The sequence below is a fragment of the Phragmites australis genome, chromosome 11 (genome assembly GCF_958298935.1).
Source record: "Phragmites australis chromosome 11, lpPhrAust1.1, whole genome shotgun sequence".
Taxonomy (NCBI): Eukaryota; Viridiplantae; Streptophyta; class Magnoliopsida; order Poales; family Poaceae; genus Phragmites; species Phragmites australis.
Genome location: NC_084931.1, coordinates 19,756,133 through 19,774,812, shown reverse-complemented (window position 1 = coordinate 19,774,812; position 18,680 = coordinate 19,756,133). Strand labels below are relative to the sequence as shown.

Genomic DNA, 18,680 nt, shown 5'->3' with positions numbered 1-18,680 from the left:
CTATTGTTCTTTTTTTTGGATATTGTTTATAGCAATCTGCAAGTAAGACTTCTCAACAGCGGGGTTGGTGAGGACTAACTTTCTTCTTCTGGGGAACACAATTCAAATGAAGCCTAAAGTCAATTATACGAATAACTAGGACAACTAAACTTACTATGCAGGGAGAGTGGCTGCAACGACAAGAGGTACATGCCACGAGGGCGGCTACGGTTCACCATGTGGGGAGGTGAGGACAGGAGGGCTGCAGACACGCAGTGAGGATGCAATGTGGCAGCCACGAGCAAGTATGGCGAGGACAGAAGCAGCGGCGACCACACGGAGAAGAGGAGAGGACAATGATGGGCTAGCGAACGATGATGGTTGTTGACCAAATACGATGCCCTAGAGGTCCCCGACGAACGGCTTCTGAACCAGCTTTGGGATCACTTGACCACAACATGGCCGCTATCAAGAAGAGCGCCCAGATCTGGACGGCAGTTTTGGATGGGGGGCCTTCCCAGTTCTCTATTTCTTTGACTATAATTAATAATTTTAAAATTATGGAATTTTATTTTTAAATATAAAAATTCCAGGTTAAAGTCACTCATTCATCACAATGCATTCCACTTTATCGCCCTTCCGTTGGGCGCTTTTTTTCTATAATCCCCAGTGAACGGACGATTTTTCCTTATCGCTCGGACGACAAGCATCTGGTTTTGTGATTTTTTTTAAATGTCCGCCTATTTTTAATACTAATTACTGAAAATATTTTTAATTTTTTCCCAAAATTCTTGTGTGCCGTCATTCAAATCTACCCAGTCGGCCCCGCCTCCAGGCAAATTGGCCCAGAAAGGAAAGGGGCGGGCCTCTCTTCAAGTCTCTTCTTCGTCCTCCATCTCCGTCTCTTCCCCCAAAACCCCAGCCCCCTTGAAACCCTAGCTGCCGCCGCCTGTCAGCGCCGATGGGGGGGTCGCGGCGCAAGTTCAAGCGCTCGCACGCCAAGGTCCGCGTGGGGCTCCCGCGCAGGAAGCCACGGGAGTTCAAGCCGGCCTTTGACCTTCCGGAGGCGCTCGCGGCCGCCGCCGGTGGCGGGCAGGGCTGGGACGCGGAGGGCAGCGTGGTGAAGAACTACGCGGCGTTCGGGGTGGTCGCCAACCCCAACCTCCTCGGCGCGCACTCCCGCGGCACCCCGCAGCTCGTCCAGAGCGCGCCGCTGCAGGCGCCCGACGTCGCCGCCGCGCGCGCCCCCGTCCCGGAGTTCGAACCCATGGATCCCGGCAGCGACCTCGAGTCCGACGGTCAGCCCATTTAATTCGCTCTCTCTGCGTTGTTTTGTGATTTTTCTGGGGAAATCCTGAAGTTGAAGTGCTGTAATGGGTGTACGATTTGTTGCGGGTCACATGTTCCACGCAGCTAGGGTAAAGGCGGCAGCTTTACATGGAATGAGATGTGTTTTTGGTCACATTGATGATGCAAACCTTCGCCGTGGTAAATGGCTTTAGTAGATACACTATTTTGAGAGATTGATTAGTATCGTGCTCCGAGATTTTGCCAGCGACATGTGGTGGCATGGTTCTAATTCTTATAATCAGCTTGTTTTGTTATTTGTGCTATCGATGATTCTGGCTTAAATTTGATTTCCTCTGAGTTGGAAATGGTTGTTTTGGAATGCTTAATCCTAAAATGGGCACTATGTGTATCCAACAAGGAAAGTTCAAGAAAAATAAATCACATTTCTATTACACTTTAATTTAGGAAGAGAGCTGTTCATATTCAATCCAAGAAGTGAGTAGTTTTGTAGCAAACTCCTTCCATTGGGATTGCTGTGTTTTTTTTTATCAAAACAGTGGTGAAGAAGATAGAATAATGATTATGAACTGTAGCTATTCAATTAAATTGTGCTCTACCTAATGTTTGATAAATTATATATCCTATCAGGCCGAGATTATAATGAGTTCAGCCATTTTAGCAAATAAGTTTAAAAAGAATTGTAAACGAGGCACCAGATGAAACTTAATTGGAATTGATCCACGGTTTAATTCTAACTTAAGCCAGTTATTTTTTATGTATATGTTTCAATTGGTTATCTACAGTATACTTTGACCTGCCTCATGCTTGTTTACGAGCTTTATTCTTGTGTATGACCATGATGATACATTGTCCAAAGAGTAAAGATTGTAAAGAAAAATGGTCTTCACTTCAGTTAGCAAGTCCCATCATGGCTTTTACTGGATATTCGAAATGTGTGATAAATGCTAGTTTTTCCATGTTTTTCTTAAAGTGAGTGCCTATATCCTGTTTCACTTGCTTGGAGACCTGAAAAACATAACTTAATTATTACTGCAAACGATCTGATCACGTTTCTTTTCCATCTATAATAGTCATCAACAGTATTTTGAAAACAGGTCTAACATGTCGAGTATTTGGCCGTGTACTTGTAACAGGTGGCCTAACCTGTTACGAGGATGCAAAACCGGTTGGTTAACAGGTTTACTCAGCATAACTGGCTACCAGCCCGAGTACTCGGCCGGTTAGACATCAGACAGCCCATCAGTTTAAGTACAAGATGATGACTTAGTGCTTATAGTGATTATTTGTACCATGTATTAGGATATTGTTTGCTGTTTTCTGTACAGATTATTAAGCTATTAATAACTAAGCACATCGTAGCAAGCATAACAATTGTCCTACTTCTTATGAAAGGGAATTAGTGACTAGATATAACTATGTCATGGATGAGTGCCAATGTTCTTTTTTTAATTAGGTACATAGGGGACTAGGGTGCTAAAGGTGTAGGTGAAAACTATAAGGAATGAATCATGAAGTATTACTTTTGGAACAATGTATGATATGGATCAAGAGCTTTACTTTATTTTAAATTGCCTTCCACTAGTTGTTTTACAATTAAAATTGTTCATTCACAATTTTAGTTGAAAGAGTTGCACCTGATGTTTATTTTGGCCCTCTATGAACATAAATGTATAAATCTAACATATAAATAAAAAAACTGACTACTAGGTGAGGTGACTGACTGAGTGCCGATTACCTATTTTCAAAACCTTGGTCATCAATGATGTCCACAGAAACTGTATTTTCTGTTGTTTCATCATAGCTCTTTTAAGCTTCCTTATGGCACGGCAATATAGATAGGAATACATTTAGAGCCTTAATGGATATAGTCTCTTGGTTCTTTGGTTAGCAATTGAGGATAAACTTTTACACTTAGCATAGTCTCAAGATATGCTATTATTGTTCCTTAATTCGTTGTGCGTAGAGGACATAGTTATGCAATATAGATTGCACAAGGAATTTCTTATGATCTTATAGTGAGCATTGACAAATTTTTTTAATAATATTATTTTATTGGAAAATTGCAAAAATAATAGCTAAATTCAAAAAATTGCAAGAATAGGTACCTGTCGGTATTTTGCATGTTGACAGTCTACATGGCATTGGGCCTGGGGGCCTACTGGCACACGAAATGCCGATAGGTTGTGGGCCCAGCTAAAGGGGTGTGCCACGTAGGATGTGTATACCGGCCTGAGAAAGGGCAAATATTGGAGGTGCACTAGAGAGCATCTATTGTAACCTGGTCTATTTTTATTCCCTAAGGCATGCTAGGCTTACCAGCGGCACGTTATTAGGTTAGTCTTTAGGCATACCGTACATACCAACATTTGTTGTCATCATTTCTTTATGGTTATGGTCTATTCGTGCAGTGATGATAAACTCCATGTCCCATATAATGTTTACCAGCGTATGTAATCTCTGTGCTGTAACTATGATAATTGTGCTTCACAACTACTATTGTTCAAAAATTTAGATTTTGTATCCTTCCAACGCTACTTCACTAAAAAAAATTACTCACACAATTCTACATCAACTAAATAAAGAAATATCGACAAAATTACATCGAATCAATATTAGAAAAAAATGAATCACTCCGTGATGTCGTTTGGACAACTCTTTGAACAACAAACATTTTTGGCCGTTCAACAAACATCGCGCATCATTGCCTTTAGTTGCTATTTTCAAAAAAGTTTAACTTCTTTTATAGGATGCATATTGAGTTCTTGTCTCATTAAAGACATGATATTCTCCTAATTATTAATAAAAAACTTTCATTAAATACATGATATTCTCCTAATTATTAATAAGAATCAATTAAAAGAGATAGCTGTCAGCTTGTCGGCATTCCGTTTGTGGACATGTCTGTCAGCTATCCGCTACTGCGACACCCTTTATCGGTGTCTACCTAGATGCCTGTTGGCACGTGGAATGCCGACAGACCTTTGGTCCGCATTCCGCGTGCCGACAAGCCCCCGAGCCTAGTGCCACGTATGCTGTCGGCATGTGGAATACTGACAGGTCCTTTGTTAGTATTCCGCGTGCCGACATATACCTATTCTTGCAATTTTTAAATTTAGCTATTATTTTTGCAATTATCCAATAAAATGATATTATGAAAAAAATTTGAGGATTGACAATAACTGTGCAGAATCTCATCCAAATGTTTCTATGCAATGTAGATCTGAAATCTGCACTTGGGAAGAAAAGGAAGGATGGGAAATCTGCACCTTTGCAACCACTGACTAAAATTCAACATGTTTGCATTGACAAATTGATAGAGAAGTATGGTGATGACTACAAGGTACAACCAAATATCCAAAACGTGTCATTCATCTGAGTTAATGATTTACATAGATTTATGTTCTAAGAATGTGGTCTAACAAATATCATGCTTGCAGGCCATGTTCATGGATACCAAGTTGAATGCGATGCAGCACTCAGTGGGTACGTTGAAGCAGCTCTGCGAAAGATACCACGTTAGTGGGAAGAACTTCCTTTATCCACTGTAGTATCATGCGGATATCTGTAGTTCAGTTTCACAGTGTATGTTCCTCCGACTAATGGAACAAGAACAATTTTGTCTGTGAAGATGGTACTTGCGGATGACTTAGTGTAACAATGAGCTTGTTTCCTGCTGGAGGACTATAGTCAGATGTTGGCAATGCCATGTGTCTTTGACATCGAGTGGAATTGTTAACTAATCCAGAACTGTGCTGTACTTTTGCTTGGGATCTTCTGTGACCTCAGGGTTTGACAATTGTGATTACACACTACTTACGCGCGATGCTTTCATTGTTCTTGCGTGAACGAGGCAGGTACAAACCGTGCAGTTTTGTGCTAGCATGAGTACTCGGAACTAATTATTGCAAATGGACACTCGCGTTGTGTTGATTGTTCGTAGCTCTGACCGTTTGCTTTTCAGAATATTTTTGCCACTAAGAGGTACCAATTGTTGCTTTTACTACTGATGTTCCACCTTTCATTTTTGCCACATGTGTTGAGCTGTTTGGTTGACTTCAGCATTGCCATGATTCTCTACTCCGAAAAAACCCTTGGCGGTGATAGTGTGCATGCCCTTCTTCTCATCCTGGCATGTGGGCCCTTCCTCTCGTGTCCCATCTCGCTCTCCGTCGCCTGTCGGACTCTCCACCTTCTCTCCTCCCTCGTGTTGCTGCTGCCTCCTCTCTTGCTGCGTCCGCCGCTGCAGGTCCCCTTCAGCCACCATGGCCTCTATGACCATGGTCTCTGATAAGAACATCTACGCCCATGTCCCTTCCTCATCCCCAAACTCTAAATCCCCAGCATGCCACCGCCTTACTTGCCTCCTCTCATGGTCCCCCTAGCTCTGGCTTTGGTTGCAACAGCGACGGTGTGGAGGAGACAGTTGGTGATCTGGTGGTAGCCAGGTCTTTTTTTGCCAATGGTCGAGGTTCCAAACCCATTATCACTGTTGAATCCACATTGTCGGTTCCAAAACTGATCGTAATTGGACCTATGTTATAGTATGTTACTGTTACACAAACCGACTTATGTAACCAACCAACCAAAATCTTATGCTAGAAGTTATAAATAATTTTAGCAAAAATATAATAGTGTAGAGCATCCTATCATCTGCCTCCTCATATAATTTGAGCTTAAACAATAACTTGTACAATATAGATGATAACACGCTCTACACTATTATATTTTTGTCAGAATTTTTCATGACCCATAACATGAAATTTTGGTTGATTGGTTATACAAATTAGTTTGTGTGATGGTGACACGATAAAATTTCTCCATGATGAGACAACAGCGAAAGAGTGTGAACTCTAAGTGATTAATTATATTCATCAGGAGCACATACATATATAGAAGATACAGGAGCGCATAAGCGTTGAGTTACAACGGATGCTAGTTGTGGATCCTGCATGTACGGACGATCGTTGTGCCAAAGGCGTTGGTAAGTCGTGGTGAGCTAGGTCTTGCATGCGGAGGAAGAATCGGGCAGAAGATGTTGAGTGTTGACCGCTAGGAGTTATCCGATTGTGCTAACATCCCCCCTCCCTCTCAGCTGCATCGTCGATCGACATGCAAGTTGGAACTAAAATCTCCAAAAAGTACAGAAGGAATGCCCTTCGTGAAGATGTCAGCAAATTGCATGGACGACGGCGCATGAAGGACTTTAATCTCCCCAAGAGACACCTTTTCTCTCACAAAATGCAAATCGATCTCAATATGCTTCGTTCGCTGATGTTGCACCAGATTGGAAGACATGTAGGTCGCGCTGATGTTATCACAGAAGACAACAGTTGCATGGGTAGGCGCTTGATGGAGTTCTTGGAGCAATTGGTGCAGCTAACATCCTTTTGCGACAACATTAGTTGCCTTGTATTCGGCCTCAGCACTAGACTGTGAAATCATGGCTTGGCGTTTAGATGACCAGGAGACTAGATTTGCACCAACAAAAATACAATAACCTGATGTGGATTGCCTGGTGTCGGGACACCTAGCCCAATCAGAATCAGAATAAGCCATAATTTCATTGGAGGTAGAGCGATGAAGCTGCAACCCAAAGGAAGTTGTGCCCTTTAAGTAACGAAGAATTCATTTAAGGAGATGAAGGTGATGTTCCCTTGGAGAGTGCATGGACAAATAGACTTGTTGCATGTCGTAGCTGATGTCTGGTCTAGTGAGAGTCAAGTATTGGAGGGCACCAGCTAAGGACTTATACTCGATGGCATTGAAGACTAGAAGTCCTACAAGACCGGCACTTTGTTCTTTGTGTCAACTAGTGTAGTACAGGGATTACAATTTCACATGTTAGCATGACTTACGATATCTAATGCATACTGATCTTGAGAAAGAAAGGGACCCTTGGAGTTGTGATGAATTGTGATTACAAGAAAATGGTCTAAAGGACCTAGATCAGACATGGAAAACTCAAAACTAAGTTTGGAGATGATGCTTTGAAGGAAAGTGGATGTGTTTGCTGTGAGGATGATATCGTCTACATAGAGACAACAAATAAGCTATGTGAGAGCCATGCTTATATATGAACAACGATGAATCCTCACGGGAGGAAGTAAAACCAATGACATGAAGAAAAGATGTAAAACAAATAATCCAAGTGTGTGGAGCTTGTTACAAGCCATAAAGCGATTTGCTTAATTTGCAAACATGAGAGGGACGTGAAGGATCAATGAAACTAGACAGCTGTTGTTTCAGATAGGTTACGGTGCAAGAAGGCGTTCTTCACATCCATCTGGTGAATTGGCCAAGACAACGAGGTGGAGATGCTTAAGACGACATGGACCGTGGATGGATTAATGACCGGACTAAAGGTCTTGGCATAGTCAATGCCAGTCTACTGGGAGAAGCCTCGCACAACCCACCTAGCCTTTTACCGAGCAAGGGAACCATCTAGATGAAACTGGAAAACACACTTCCCAGTCACAACGTTGACACCTGCAAGAGGTAGCACCAAAGACCAAGTATTGTTGGAGATCCATGCATTGTATTCCTCGGTCATGGCTTGCTGCTAGTGTGGATCTTTGATGGCTTGTAGGTATGAAGTGGGTATAGAGAGGGTGAAGAAATAGCAGACAATTTGAAGGTCTATTTCAGGGCAAAAATTCTAGATTTTGCTCTAGTTTACATTGGATGAGAGGAGGCTGGCGCATGGTCAAGTTGTGTTATTGCATGTGGCGATGCTTGGTCTGGATTTGGCGGTGGGTTGTTGTGTGTTGGGTGCGGGGACATGCAGCGTGGTGGCGAAGTACACATCGGGGAAGCTAGGTGGATGACTGGAGCAGTTGTGCATGAGCTGATGATTGGTGCGAGAGATGCAGTCTGTGCAGGAGGCAGCGGGGTGTAAGGATTAGTGGATGCTGAATCAATTGGAATGAAAGTCGAGGAAACGGATCGCGTAGGTGCTCGAAGAGGCAACAGATCCAACGAAGGTATCACCGGATTGGTTGTGGCTGTGGATGGCGAGGTTGTGCCAGGACGCTGCTATGGATCAAAGAAAAATATTCATCAAAGGAGACATGCCGAGAGATGACAATTTTGTGAGTGGATAAGTTGAGACACTAGTACCCTTTGTGCTCATCCGGGTACCCGAGAAACACACAAGCAGCTGATTTTGGAGCAAGCTTATGAAGGGAAATGACAACAGCTAGCTTCAGGTAGCATAAGCACCCAAAAACAATGAGATGATCATACCGAGGAAGCATGCCAAAAAAGGATATAGTAGGGGGTCTGAAAATGCAAAGGCTTGCAAGGTTGTCTATTTAGTAGATAGGTAGCCGTGCGCAACACCTCCACCTAGTAAACTACAAGCATGTGAGCATGAAATAGCATTGTGTGCACAATATCATTGATGGAGCGGAGAATTCTCTCGGCTTTGCCATTTTGTGGCGAAGTGTGAGGGAAAGAAAGCCTAAAGGAAATGCCTTTGGATACAAGAAAGGACCTGAGAGAGCTGTTGTCAAACTTACGCTCATTATCACACTACAAGCATTGAATAGCTATGGAACTAGTTAAGAATATGAGCATAAAAGTTTTGAAGGATAGTAGGAACATCTTATTTGGCACGAAGGGGAAATGTCCACACGTAATGGGAGTAGTCATCCAAAACAACAAGGTAATATTTGAAACCAGAGACACTTTATACTAGAGAGGTCCATAAGTCACAATGGATTATTTAGAATGGAAAATATGTAGTACTGGTTGAAGCAGAAAAAGGCAAACGAATGTGCTGGCCCAATTGGCAGGCATGACAAAGTCGCTTATGATTACATTTATTTGAACTAGTGGACTCAAAATGAAAAGGAAAATGGGACATAGACTCACGACCAGAGTGGCCAAACCTGTGGTGCCATAGCTCGAACAAAGTTGAAAGAGCTGAAAGGGCTGCAGGGGATGATGATTCGATGTTGTGGTGGAAAGAATAGAGGCCATGCGAGCTATTGTGCCTCAGAAGAACCCGCTTGGTTGTGAGACTCTTCACAGAGAAACCGTCTTTGTCAAATTCAACAGTACAAGAATTATCGGAAGTGAATTTGCAAACGGAAATCAGATTCTTGATTAAGTGAGATGTATGCAATGCGTTAGGGAGGGAGAAGGTGCAGTAAGGGGTGGGAAGATGAGCATGGCTAGTGCCAATAATTGGAATGCTAGCACCTTTGCCCATAGTGATACATCTCACTTAATCAAGAATCTGATTTCCGTTCGCAATTCACTTCCGAATGCGGTGGCAAGGAGTAGGAGTAAGTGATGAAGTTACCAGAGTCGCCGGTCATATGGGAGGTCGCACCCGTGTCCATGAACCAGACCTCTGCATGCGGTGGCTGACCAAGGGATGCAGCCTGTAGGGCCTAACAAGATCGTTGGCACCCTAAGAAGAATTTTATGAGATGGTAGATGATAACACACTCTACACTTATATTTTTGTTAGAATTTTTCATGACCCATATGAGATTTTGGTTGATTGGTTACACAAATCAGTTTGTGTCACGGTGACATGATAAAGTTTCTGCAAGATAAAATTTCTCCACGACAAGATGACAGTGAAAGAGTGTGAACTCCAAGTGATTAAATATATTCATCACGAGCACGTACATATATAGAAGATACAGGAGCGCATAAGCGCTGAGTTACAACGGGTGCTAGTTGTGGATCTTGCATGTATGGGCGATCGTTGTGCCATAGGCGCTGGTGAGTCGTGGCGAGCCAGGTCTTGCATGCGGAGGAAGAACCGAGCAGAAGACGTTGAGGCTGACTGCCAAGAGTTATCCGATTGCGTTAACAGGTAGCTCAGGCTCTCAACTTCACAAGGTAGGATTTCCCAAGAGACTAGCTGCCACATCTATCATGTATTCAGATTTGACATTGAAAATAAGCCCAAGCCTGGCCTGGGTCCATCTAGGGTGCATACAACACCTCAACCTCTCCTTGATTCCTTTTCTTTCCTCTAAAATAATATTACCCATTGCAATTTGATCTTTACTGCATCTTGCTTCACAATGGCATATTTGAACGAGAAATTTCATTGATGAACCATTGCATACTTGTTAATTTTTTCTAGACAACAATAATCAAGTGGTCGATTAAGTACCATGGGGTAGAAGAGGACAGTAACCCCTAAGAAACCAGAAGCAAGGCGGATGTCGGATAGGAGCCCAAGCCCCCCGAAGAAACCAGAAGCACAGAGGATGCTCACAATAGAGGCCTCCCTGGCACAGAGGATGCTCGTAATAGAGGCCTCCTCAGCATAGAGGACGCTCGCAATAGAGGCCTCCCCGGCACAGAGGACGCTCGCAATAGAGGGCTCCCTGACACAAGATGGGGCGGATGCAAGCAGGAGGTCGGATAAGAGCCCAAGCCTGCACCAGCCATCCTCCTCCGACAGCAGCGAAAGCTCAGGCTCGTATCACAGCCTGAGTCCTGTTCCGTGCGATTGAGAGAGCTGACATCGGGAAAGTGACAACGAGTACGATCCCGCCGAAGAGGTATTTAGTTGAGTCAATGTATTTTATACTTCTTAAATGGAGGAATATTTTTTGTTTATGTCAACTCTCCTTTTTTCTCTCTAGAGGGTGAGGGTGCAAAGATCTTTGCATCGATCATCTGTGCCACAACCTTCCGCTCCCTCTGTGCCCAAAACTTCGGGTCCCTCTGGGGGTACGCTGAAATGAAGACGGGGTGAGCGAAGTAGAAAAAAGTTGCCGTCTAGCACTTATACAATAACCCAAGTCAGTGTTGAAGGGGAGCCTGTTGCACCTTGTGAGGCCTGCGCCAAATTTTGCAACAATTGCGGATTTCTTATCAAGGAGTACGTCTCAATCACTATAATTGATTGGCGGTTGCTGCCGGACGAGACGAAGGAGTTCCTGTGGGAAACATTGCAGAGAACCATCCGATTCCTCTTGGGAACAAAGGAAGCCGGCAAACAGAATGCATTGAAAACTATGGGAAAGAGCTTCTGGGGCTGGAAGAGTGAGCTGAATAAGGACTTCATGAAGAAGAACTTGGTACCCTTTAATAAATACAGAAAGATTACGCCAGACCAATGGACGGAGTTTGTTAGGCAGAAGACCACATCTGAGACTATCAAATTGGGTGAATCTTTTAAGCACATTGTGAAGAAGAACAAGTACCACCATCACCTGGGCTCGTCCAGGTATGCCCCCAAAATTTCTGAATGGAGGAGGAAAGAAGAAGAGGCTGCCCAGGCTGGGAAACCCAACCCTTTGGAAAATTGTGACGAGCGAAGTAGGAACTGGGTCTGGGGCTTAGCCTTCAAAAGCCCTGAGACCATGGAAGTCACCCAGACCATTCAAGAGATTGCTAATGAAGGGTCTCTAGAGCCTGACAAGGAGAATGACCTGCTTACCAAGGCCCTGGGGAACAAGGAACACTTGGATGGTACTCGAGGCATCGGATCAAAAGCGGGCTGGAAGCATGGGTTCCCAGCCGCTGTGGGCTAGTACAAGACCCATAAAAGATATAAGAATACCCTAAAAGAATAGATACAAGAACAAGTTAAGGTCCAGTTCATGAAAATGTGGAATGAAAAGGAGAAGGAAATGGCAACATTATTGATGATAGAGCAACCAACCAGCCCATACTTTTGGAGCAGCGTTAGGTCCACGCAGGCCGATAACCTGAGATATCCTATGGATGATATCACAGAGGCTATCCCTTGCATGCTATATGTTCCGATCAGCAAGGGAGACTTCACTGTCGAGGCTGCCACAGGCCAGGCCATTCCAGGCCGTGCATTTCACAATCAAGATATTCCGGCCAGTTACGCCAAGGTACAAGTGGACTCAGTACAACCACTTTTCATGAAGTACAAGCTAGACATCAGCACACTTGAGGGTATCAAGATTCTCGAAGAGGCTGTTGGCAACTTCATTTTGTGGCCCAGACGGGATATCATCTTCAGCAGTCAGCAGTCACAATCGCCTCAGGCACCTCCACCCCAATGCCAAGCATCTCCGCCTCAAGCACCTCCGCCCCAACGCCAAGCCTCTCCACCTCAGACACCTTTGCCCCCGCATCCAGTCTTTCCGCCTTCGGCACCTTCGCCCCCGCACCCAGTCTTTCTGCCTCCGGCACCTTCTCCCCCGCGTCCAGCATCTCTGCCTCTGGCACCTCCGCCCCAACGCCAAGCCTCTCCGCCTCAGGCACCTTCGCCCCCGCGCCCAGTCTCTCCGCCTCCGGCACCTTCACCTGAGCATCGGAGAGTCCCTATCATGGTTACCCTATTCGAAAAGACTCTAACATCTCCGGTGAAGAGGTGGCTTCTATCTTCAAAAGCAAAGGCATCACCCGCTCCGGAATCTCCAGTGAAGGGCGATCTGGTGAAAGAGACCGGCAAAACATTAAGTACTCGTCAATTGGATTTCTTGCCTACACCAGATGTTCCTGAGAAATATGAGAATGGTAAGCCATTTCTGCTATTATTTCAACTCCAAGAAGGTCCATGAGAGATGAGGAGATTCCACGAATGGTACATGAGGGTATGCCGCGCGGGCTTCTCCATAATCACTGCTTCTATCTGCGCTAACGTTTATCTAAGCAGAGACTCCTATCTCATGGTGGATTTTAAGGACATGCACGCTTTATTCCATCACGACAAACTCGACATCAATCTCATAAGTGTGTGGTGCCTGTAAGTGCCTACAATTTACCCCTACGTTTATATATCTACCAATGTATGCTATAGAAGCTAATAACTACTAACTTGTTCTGTAGAATGCAATTTAACGATGTGGAAAAGTTGAAGTTACCAGTCGGATTCATTAATCCGCAATGAATTTTTTAGCCCAACTTGGTCGTGAAGTTGAGGACTAATGACCCAAAGATTAAGGAAAAGAGTAACAATGAGAAAGCAAGGGTCATAAGACAAATGACCAAATCACGCAGGCTTGAAATGTCAACATACATAGGAAGTGCTATGTTAGAAATGCAAGACAAGGACTACATCATAGCTCCCTACAACTTTAAGTAAGTGTGATACATCAAAAACCTAACATAAGTATTCAACTTAATGGCCGATCAAGAACCTAACATAAAGATTCATGTAGCGATCACTTTATTTTATAATGCTGATGCCAAAGTCGAGCAGGCTCGTGGTCCTTCACTCAGCCGATCTCCCCCAAAAATCGTACCAAGATCTCATCGACGTTAAATCCCCATACATAAAATTCTTTATGAATTGATAATTACTTATTGTCATTCGAATAGAGCCTACAAGTCGTACGTAACAAAAGGTGGGATACACGATGCGGCCAAGCCAGATGCGATGGTAGTTCGTACACATTTTCCGGTAATAACACACCTCTAATGCTTGTATCTCACTATTTATGATGAAGAGTTTTATTGAACTAATGAACATGTTGCGTTTTTATTTTAAGTGCCACAAGCAAGGCTTCAACACCGTTCTTTGTGGATATTATGTTTGTCAATTTCTTAGGGTAAACGGGAGGTACACAACGAACCCTGAGGATGTAAGTCATCATTGCGCTTGCACATTCTTATTTGATTATGTTTCCGTTGTCAGTAGTGTTTTAGCTCTTTAAGTTCTGTTTTCATTTCAGGTATGGATGATCGAACCTACCCACACCTCTCTCAAAGATGAAGATATCCAAAACGTCCAACGTGACATGTGTCGGTTCATCATGCACGAAGTCATCCACAAGAGTGGCAGATTCTTCGATCTCGAAGGTGAATTGGCTAGCCATTCGAGGCTTTGTGAGTAGGAGATGAAAGAATACCTGTGTTGAATATTTAGCTTATGATGTAAATTGACTTGTGATGTAAAAATATTGTACTTGTGAATAATTTTGTATTTGTGTTAAATATTAGACTTGTGTTGATTCAAATGCTGTTGAAATCTGTGATATTGCAATCAGTCTTGAAAATGTGTTGAAATCTAGAGAGAATAAAATATATGCTCTTTATTATTTTTTGAATGAAATACATACCACAGGCGGGTCTTTATGTTGTTCGCATGTGGAAATCTACCTATCTACAGGCGGTTACAAAAGAGGCCGCCTGTGGAAACCTATTATCACAGGCGCCTGTGATAATAGGTTTCCACAGGCGGTCTCGTTTGCGCATGTGGAAATCGTCCATTTTCGCAGACCTTCGATCACAGATGGGTTGGCTAAACGCCTGTGCAAATGGGTTATGACCTGCCTCTAAAAATAGTTTTTGTAGTAGTGAGCACACGCCCGCCGTGAAGTCATCCCTACACGCACAAATTAAAGTTACATGGTTTTTTTCGAAAGGATGGTAGGAGAGTTACCGAATTTATATTGGAAGGAGTAAAAGAGGGTATAGACAAAACAAGAAGCCTGCCAACAGAGTACTACGGCACACCAACTAGAGTCATAAGTAAGAACATAACACTCTGACTAGCAACGAAAAACTATTAAAGGAAACATATTATTGAAAAGAAAAGCACGACACCGCTATTCAACATCTTTGATGCCGTGAGCCACCTGCAATGGTGGCTGGACTTAGTTTTGAAACATTCGCCTGTTCCACTCCTTCCATACGTTCCACCAGAAATAAGTCACCAGCCCCAGGACTTTCTTCTTATGTTGTTTGTCCACCCTTCTGCTTGCTTCTCGCCACCATCTTTTGATGGTGTGGTACTCTGTTAGGCTTGGTAGGGTGTTTAGGTGAAACCAACTGCAACCCATGCCCAAACCTCCTTAGTGTATGGGCAATCTTTGCATAAATGTAGTGTTGTTTCATCAGCGTTGCCACAAAGTTTACATGTGGGATCATGTGGCCATCCACGATGAACCAAATTATCCACCATTAGGATCTTTTATTATAGAAGTACCCACGCGAAAAACTTACATTTCGGCTCCTCATGCGTGCTCCAAACATGCTTCATATTATGGCGTTGTATTTATCTTTGGAACTGCATCTAATAAGCACTTTTAGTGGTGTTTTCTCCATTTTTCATCCATCGCCATAAGATATTGCCAGAGACTCCTGCATGCATAACCACGTCTTGTATGCTCTCCCACAATAGCAGGAACTAGTCCTGTTCTTGAGGTGTATCAATTTGCACCAGGCTTCGCATCCAGTTATGATCTGGCAGTTCTTTGTTGACCATTTGATGTTTCCTCCTTGCCTTGTTATATAGGGCCGGTGCTATATTCTTTGGGCTTGGCCATGGACCTAGCTAGAATGCCAGAATAATGCCTTGTTTTCATCCCCGATATTGACCACCGTTGATGCGTTGAACAGATCCATGTCCGTCTGATTGCATGGAATGTGCATTCTTGCCCACGGTTGGTCTTTTTCTTTCCATTGGAACCATAGCCATCAAAGCCGCAAGGCTCGGGCAAATTTCTGTACGTTTGAGATTCCTAGCCCACCTAAACTTTGAGGTCGGCATACAATCTCCCAGTTGACTAGACAATGTCCTCCGCTCACTTTCTCTGGCTCGTCTCCTTTCCATAGGAAGCTGCGTCGAATCTTGTCAATCTTTTTTGATAACCATTTCTGCAAAGGAAAGACTATTAAGTGATAAATCGGTTGTGATGATAGCACCGTCTTTACTAGTGTTTCTCTTCCTGGTGTGGTGAACATTCTCCCTTTCCACCGTGGCAACCGGCCACTCAACTTGTCTAGCAACAGTTGAACGTCCACCATTCGTATCCTCCTGGTGTGTAGTGGTAGACCTAGGTATTTGCATCAGAATTGGCCTACCGTCCCTTGGAAGCTTTGCAAGATTTGATCCATAGGTAGTTATGAGCAATGTATTGGAAAAATCTCTATTTTTTGTAGATTGGTCACTTGTCCTGAGCAACAAGTATTGCATTTAGAAATAGTAGTTCCTCTTTGTCAGGATTCACGAAGAGGATCATCGGCATATAATGAACATTGAAGCTGCCTTGCTCTTGGAAGGATTGGCTTAAGCAGATTCCTTTGTGCTGCCATTTGTATGATGCGTTGTAATGAGTCGATCGCCAAAATAAAAGGCATTGGAGATAGGGGGATCACCCTGACACAACTCTCTAGCATGTTGAATTTTCCTTCCTGGGATACCATTTAGCAGGACTTGAGATGAAGAAGTGGCAAGTGTTCAGGCAGGGCTAGTGATCTGTGAGGGAGATCTTAGTATCTTACACGACCCTGGGACTGAGCCAGCCGTGGTACTTGTCCTCCAGGATCTGAGGGAAATCCAGGTGGTACAGGGTCACATGTATCTCAATTCCTGCAGTGGATTAATTCAGAGAGATGATCAGTCTACTACTTCCTGTTGTTCTTCTGAGAGCTGGCATACACATGGTGATACTACAAAATAGCTGAGGTGTGGAATTTATGCATTTTGCAATGAATTTTTCCGGTGAAATTTGTGTTCCAAACGAGCTCTGAGAAGTATAGTATATACTGTATATCCATCAAGACTTACCCCGTTTTACTAGCTCATTTATCAGGTTGTTGTAATACTCGAGTCCTTTCGGATTGACGGGTCCTCTTCCTCCCGCGATTGTATAAAAGGGGAAAGATTAAAATTAAAACTTGCCGTGAGGTATTTTAGATGATATTCACAGCTTCTTTCTGGCAATTTTGCTAGAAAGATGAGTCTCCCAAAGTTGCTACAATGTTCTTACTTGGAATGAGCCTGGACCAAGAAATGGAGAACCGGTAGGCCTCCAGCCCAGCGTCACTCGTCAGCTGGACATCTTCCTGGAAAATTATCAAACGCACCCTTATTAGTAAAAGCAGTCCACAACTATACACGCAAATGTTTGTGAGTTTCACCGCAACCAAAAGATTGGAGATTACACCTGAACTGTTAGAGTAAACACTCACCGGGAGGATAGCTAGGTGACGTCGACTGTTAGGTGAGAGATTATGCCATATATTGAGGAGACATAATATTAGAGCAAACTAGATTAATTCTTCTTTTGTTTGATTACAATGATATGCGGCTGTCCTTTTATATAGAGGAGGAATTACAATCCAAATCTAAAAATCTTAACTTATCTAATTTATCTCTAGCTAAATTGGAAACTAATCAAACTCTATCTCCTAATCCAAATCAAATCCAACTTCTACCAAACTTATCTCTAATTAAATAGCAAGCATTTATCTCCTGCCATAACATTTACTGAACTCGTGGTACAGTAACCTCTGCACATAATATGAGCATTGCAAGCAAACACATGTGGAAATGTATTTATTCAACCTACAAAAGAATTGTATATTGAAGTGAAAACTAGAACTCCCTCGTTACATTTCCATTTGTTAACAAGAAATTGTGATTGAAAGGACAGACACAGCAGTTTTAGCAGGATCACACACAAGACTTCTCTTGGTATGGTCCAAACATCACTGTCAACAAATATAGCAAGGCTGGATTGTGCATTTGTGCTTTAGTGAAGTGAAATGCAGACCTTGTATTTGTGGTAACCGTCTGCGCCCAAATCGCCGGTGCTCTTGTCCGGCATCTTCCCTGAAGGCACAGCCACATAAAGAAAACTGGCGTCAGGAAATGGCCTTCGTATGTACTGACAAGAAGCCTAAGATAGTGATACAGAAAGTGAACGATAAATGATAGCGATGTACAACTTCCACAACCTCGACAATACGTAGGACTGAATACCAATTCTTTTTGTGTCTCTCTAATGTGGGCTTGAAATGCAATTACATTTTATTTGTTTAACCACCCTCCGAGGATAATATACTTTGTAGAACTTTTGAAAGTCCGAGTATTTGTGAACAGAAAAATACGTTCAACACTCAAAGGAGAACAGTAAGTGTTTGGAGAAACAAGGAGTAATATTTCATCTCCTAATAAAGAATAAACTACGAAAATTTATTAAAACAAATTGTAGTTGAACAACTACCATGGGTGATCAAGCAAGAAAAACTGGCTTTTGCTATTTAGTAGTCGACCACTAGATAGCTAATTAGTGGTCAGTTTTCCTTTTTGGATTAAAAAAAGTCTATTTACCTCTCTGAACTATTATATCCGAATTCAATTTTCCTCCCTAGCTCGAAAACCAGACAACAAGCACCCTTCAACTATAAAAACCGTGCAAATAATACCCATGGGCCCATCCAAAGGTGTTTTTGCTTGGATGGATTCTAGCTTGCTTGGATGGATTCGGTTGTTCATTTGTTCTGTATGTGGATCAGTTTCTTTTCTTTTTTTAAGAAAAACGAGGATCAATTTCCTTTGTTATGTATGTAGTTAATTTAGGGGCAAGATGGGTGAGCCTACCTTCTAGGAAGGTGCACATGCTGTTGTGGGCTCATACGTCGTCGCCGCCAAAGACAGGCGTGTCAGCGATCCCACGCGCGAGGAGATGGGAGAAACTCGTGCAGTC

At 43.2% G+C, this 18,680-nt stretch overlaps 1 protein-coding gene across 1 annotated transcript; it reads left to right on the top strand.

Annotated features, from left to right (window-relative positions):
* Positions 1–831: 831 nt before the first annotated feature.
* LOC133883850 (nucleolar protein 16-like) lies at positions 832–5,102 on the top strand. The gene is made up of 3 exons (XM_062323234.1): positions 832–1,277; positions 4,509–4,630; positions 4,728–5,102. Exons 1-3 carry the CDS (start codon positions 941–943, stop codon positions 4,836–4,838), a joined length of 570 nt encoding a protein of 189 aa, XP_062179218.1. The 5' UTR covers positions 832–940; the 3' UTR covers positions 4,839–5,102.
* Positions 5,103–18,680: the final 13,578 nt, after the last annotated feature.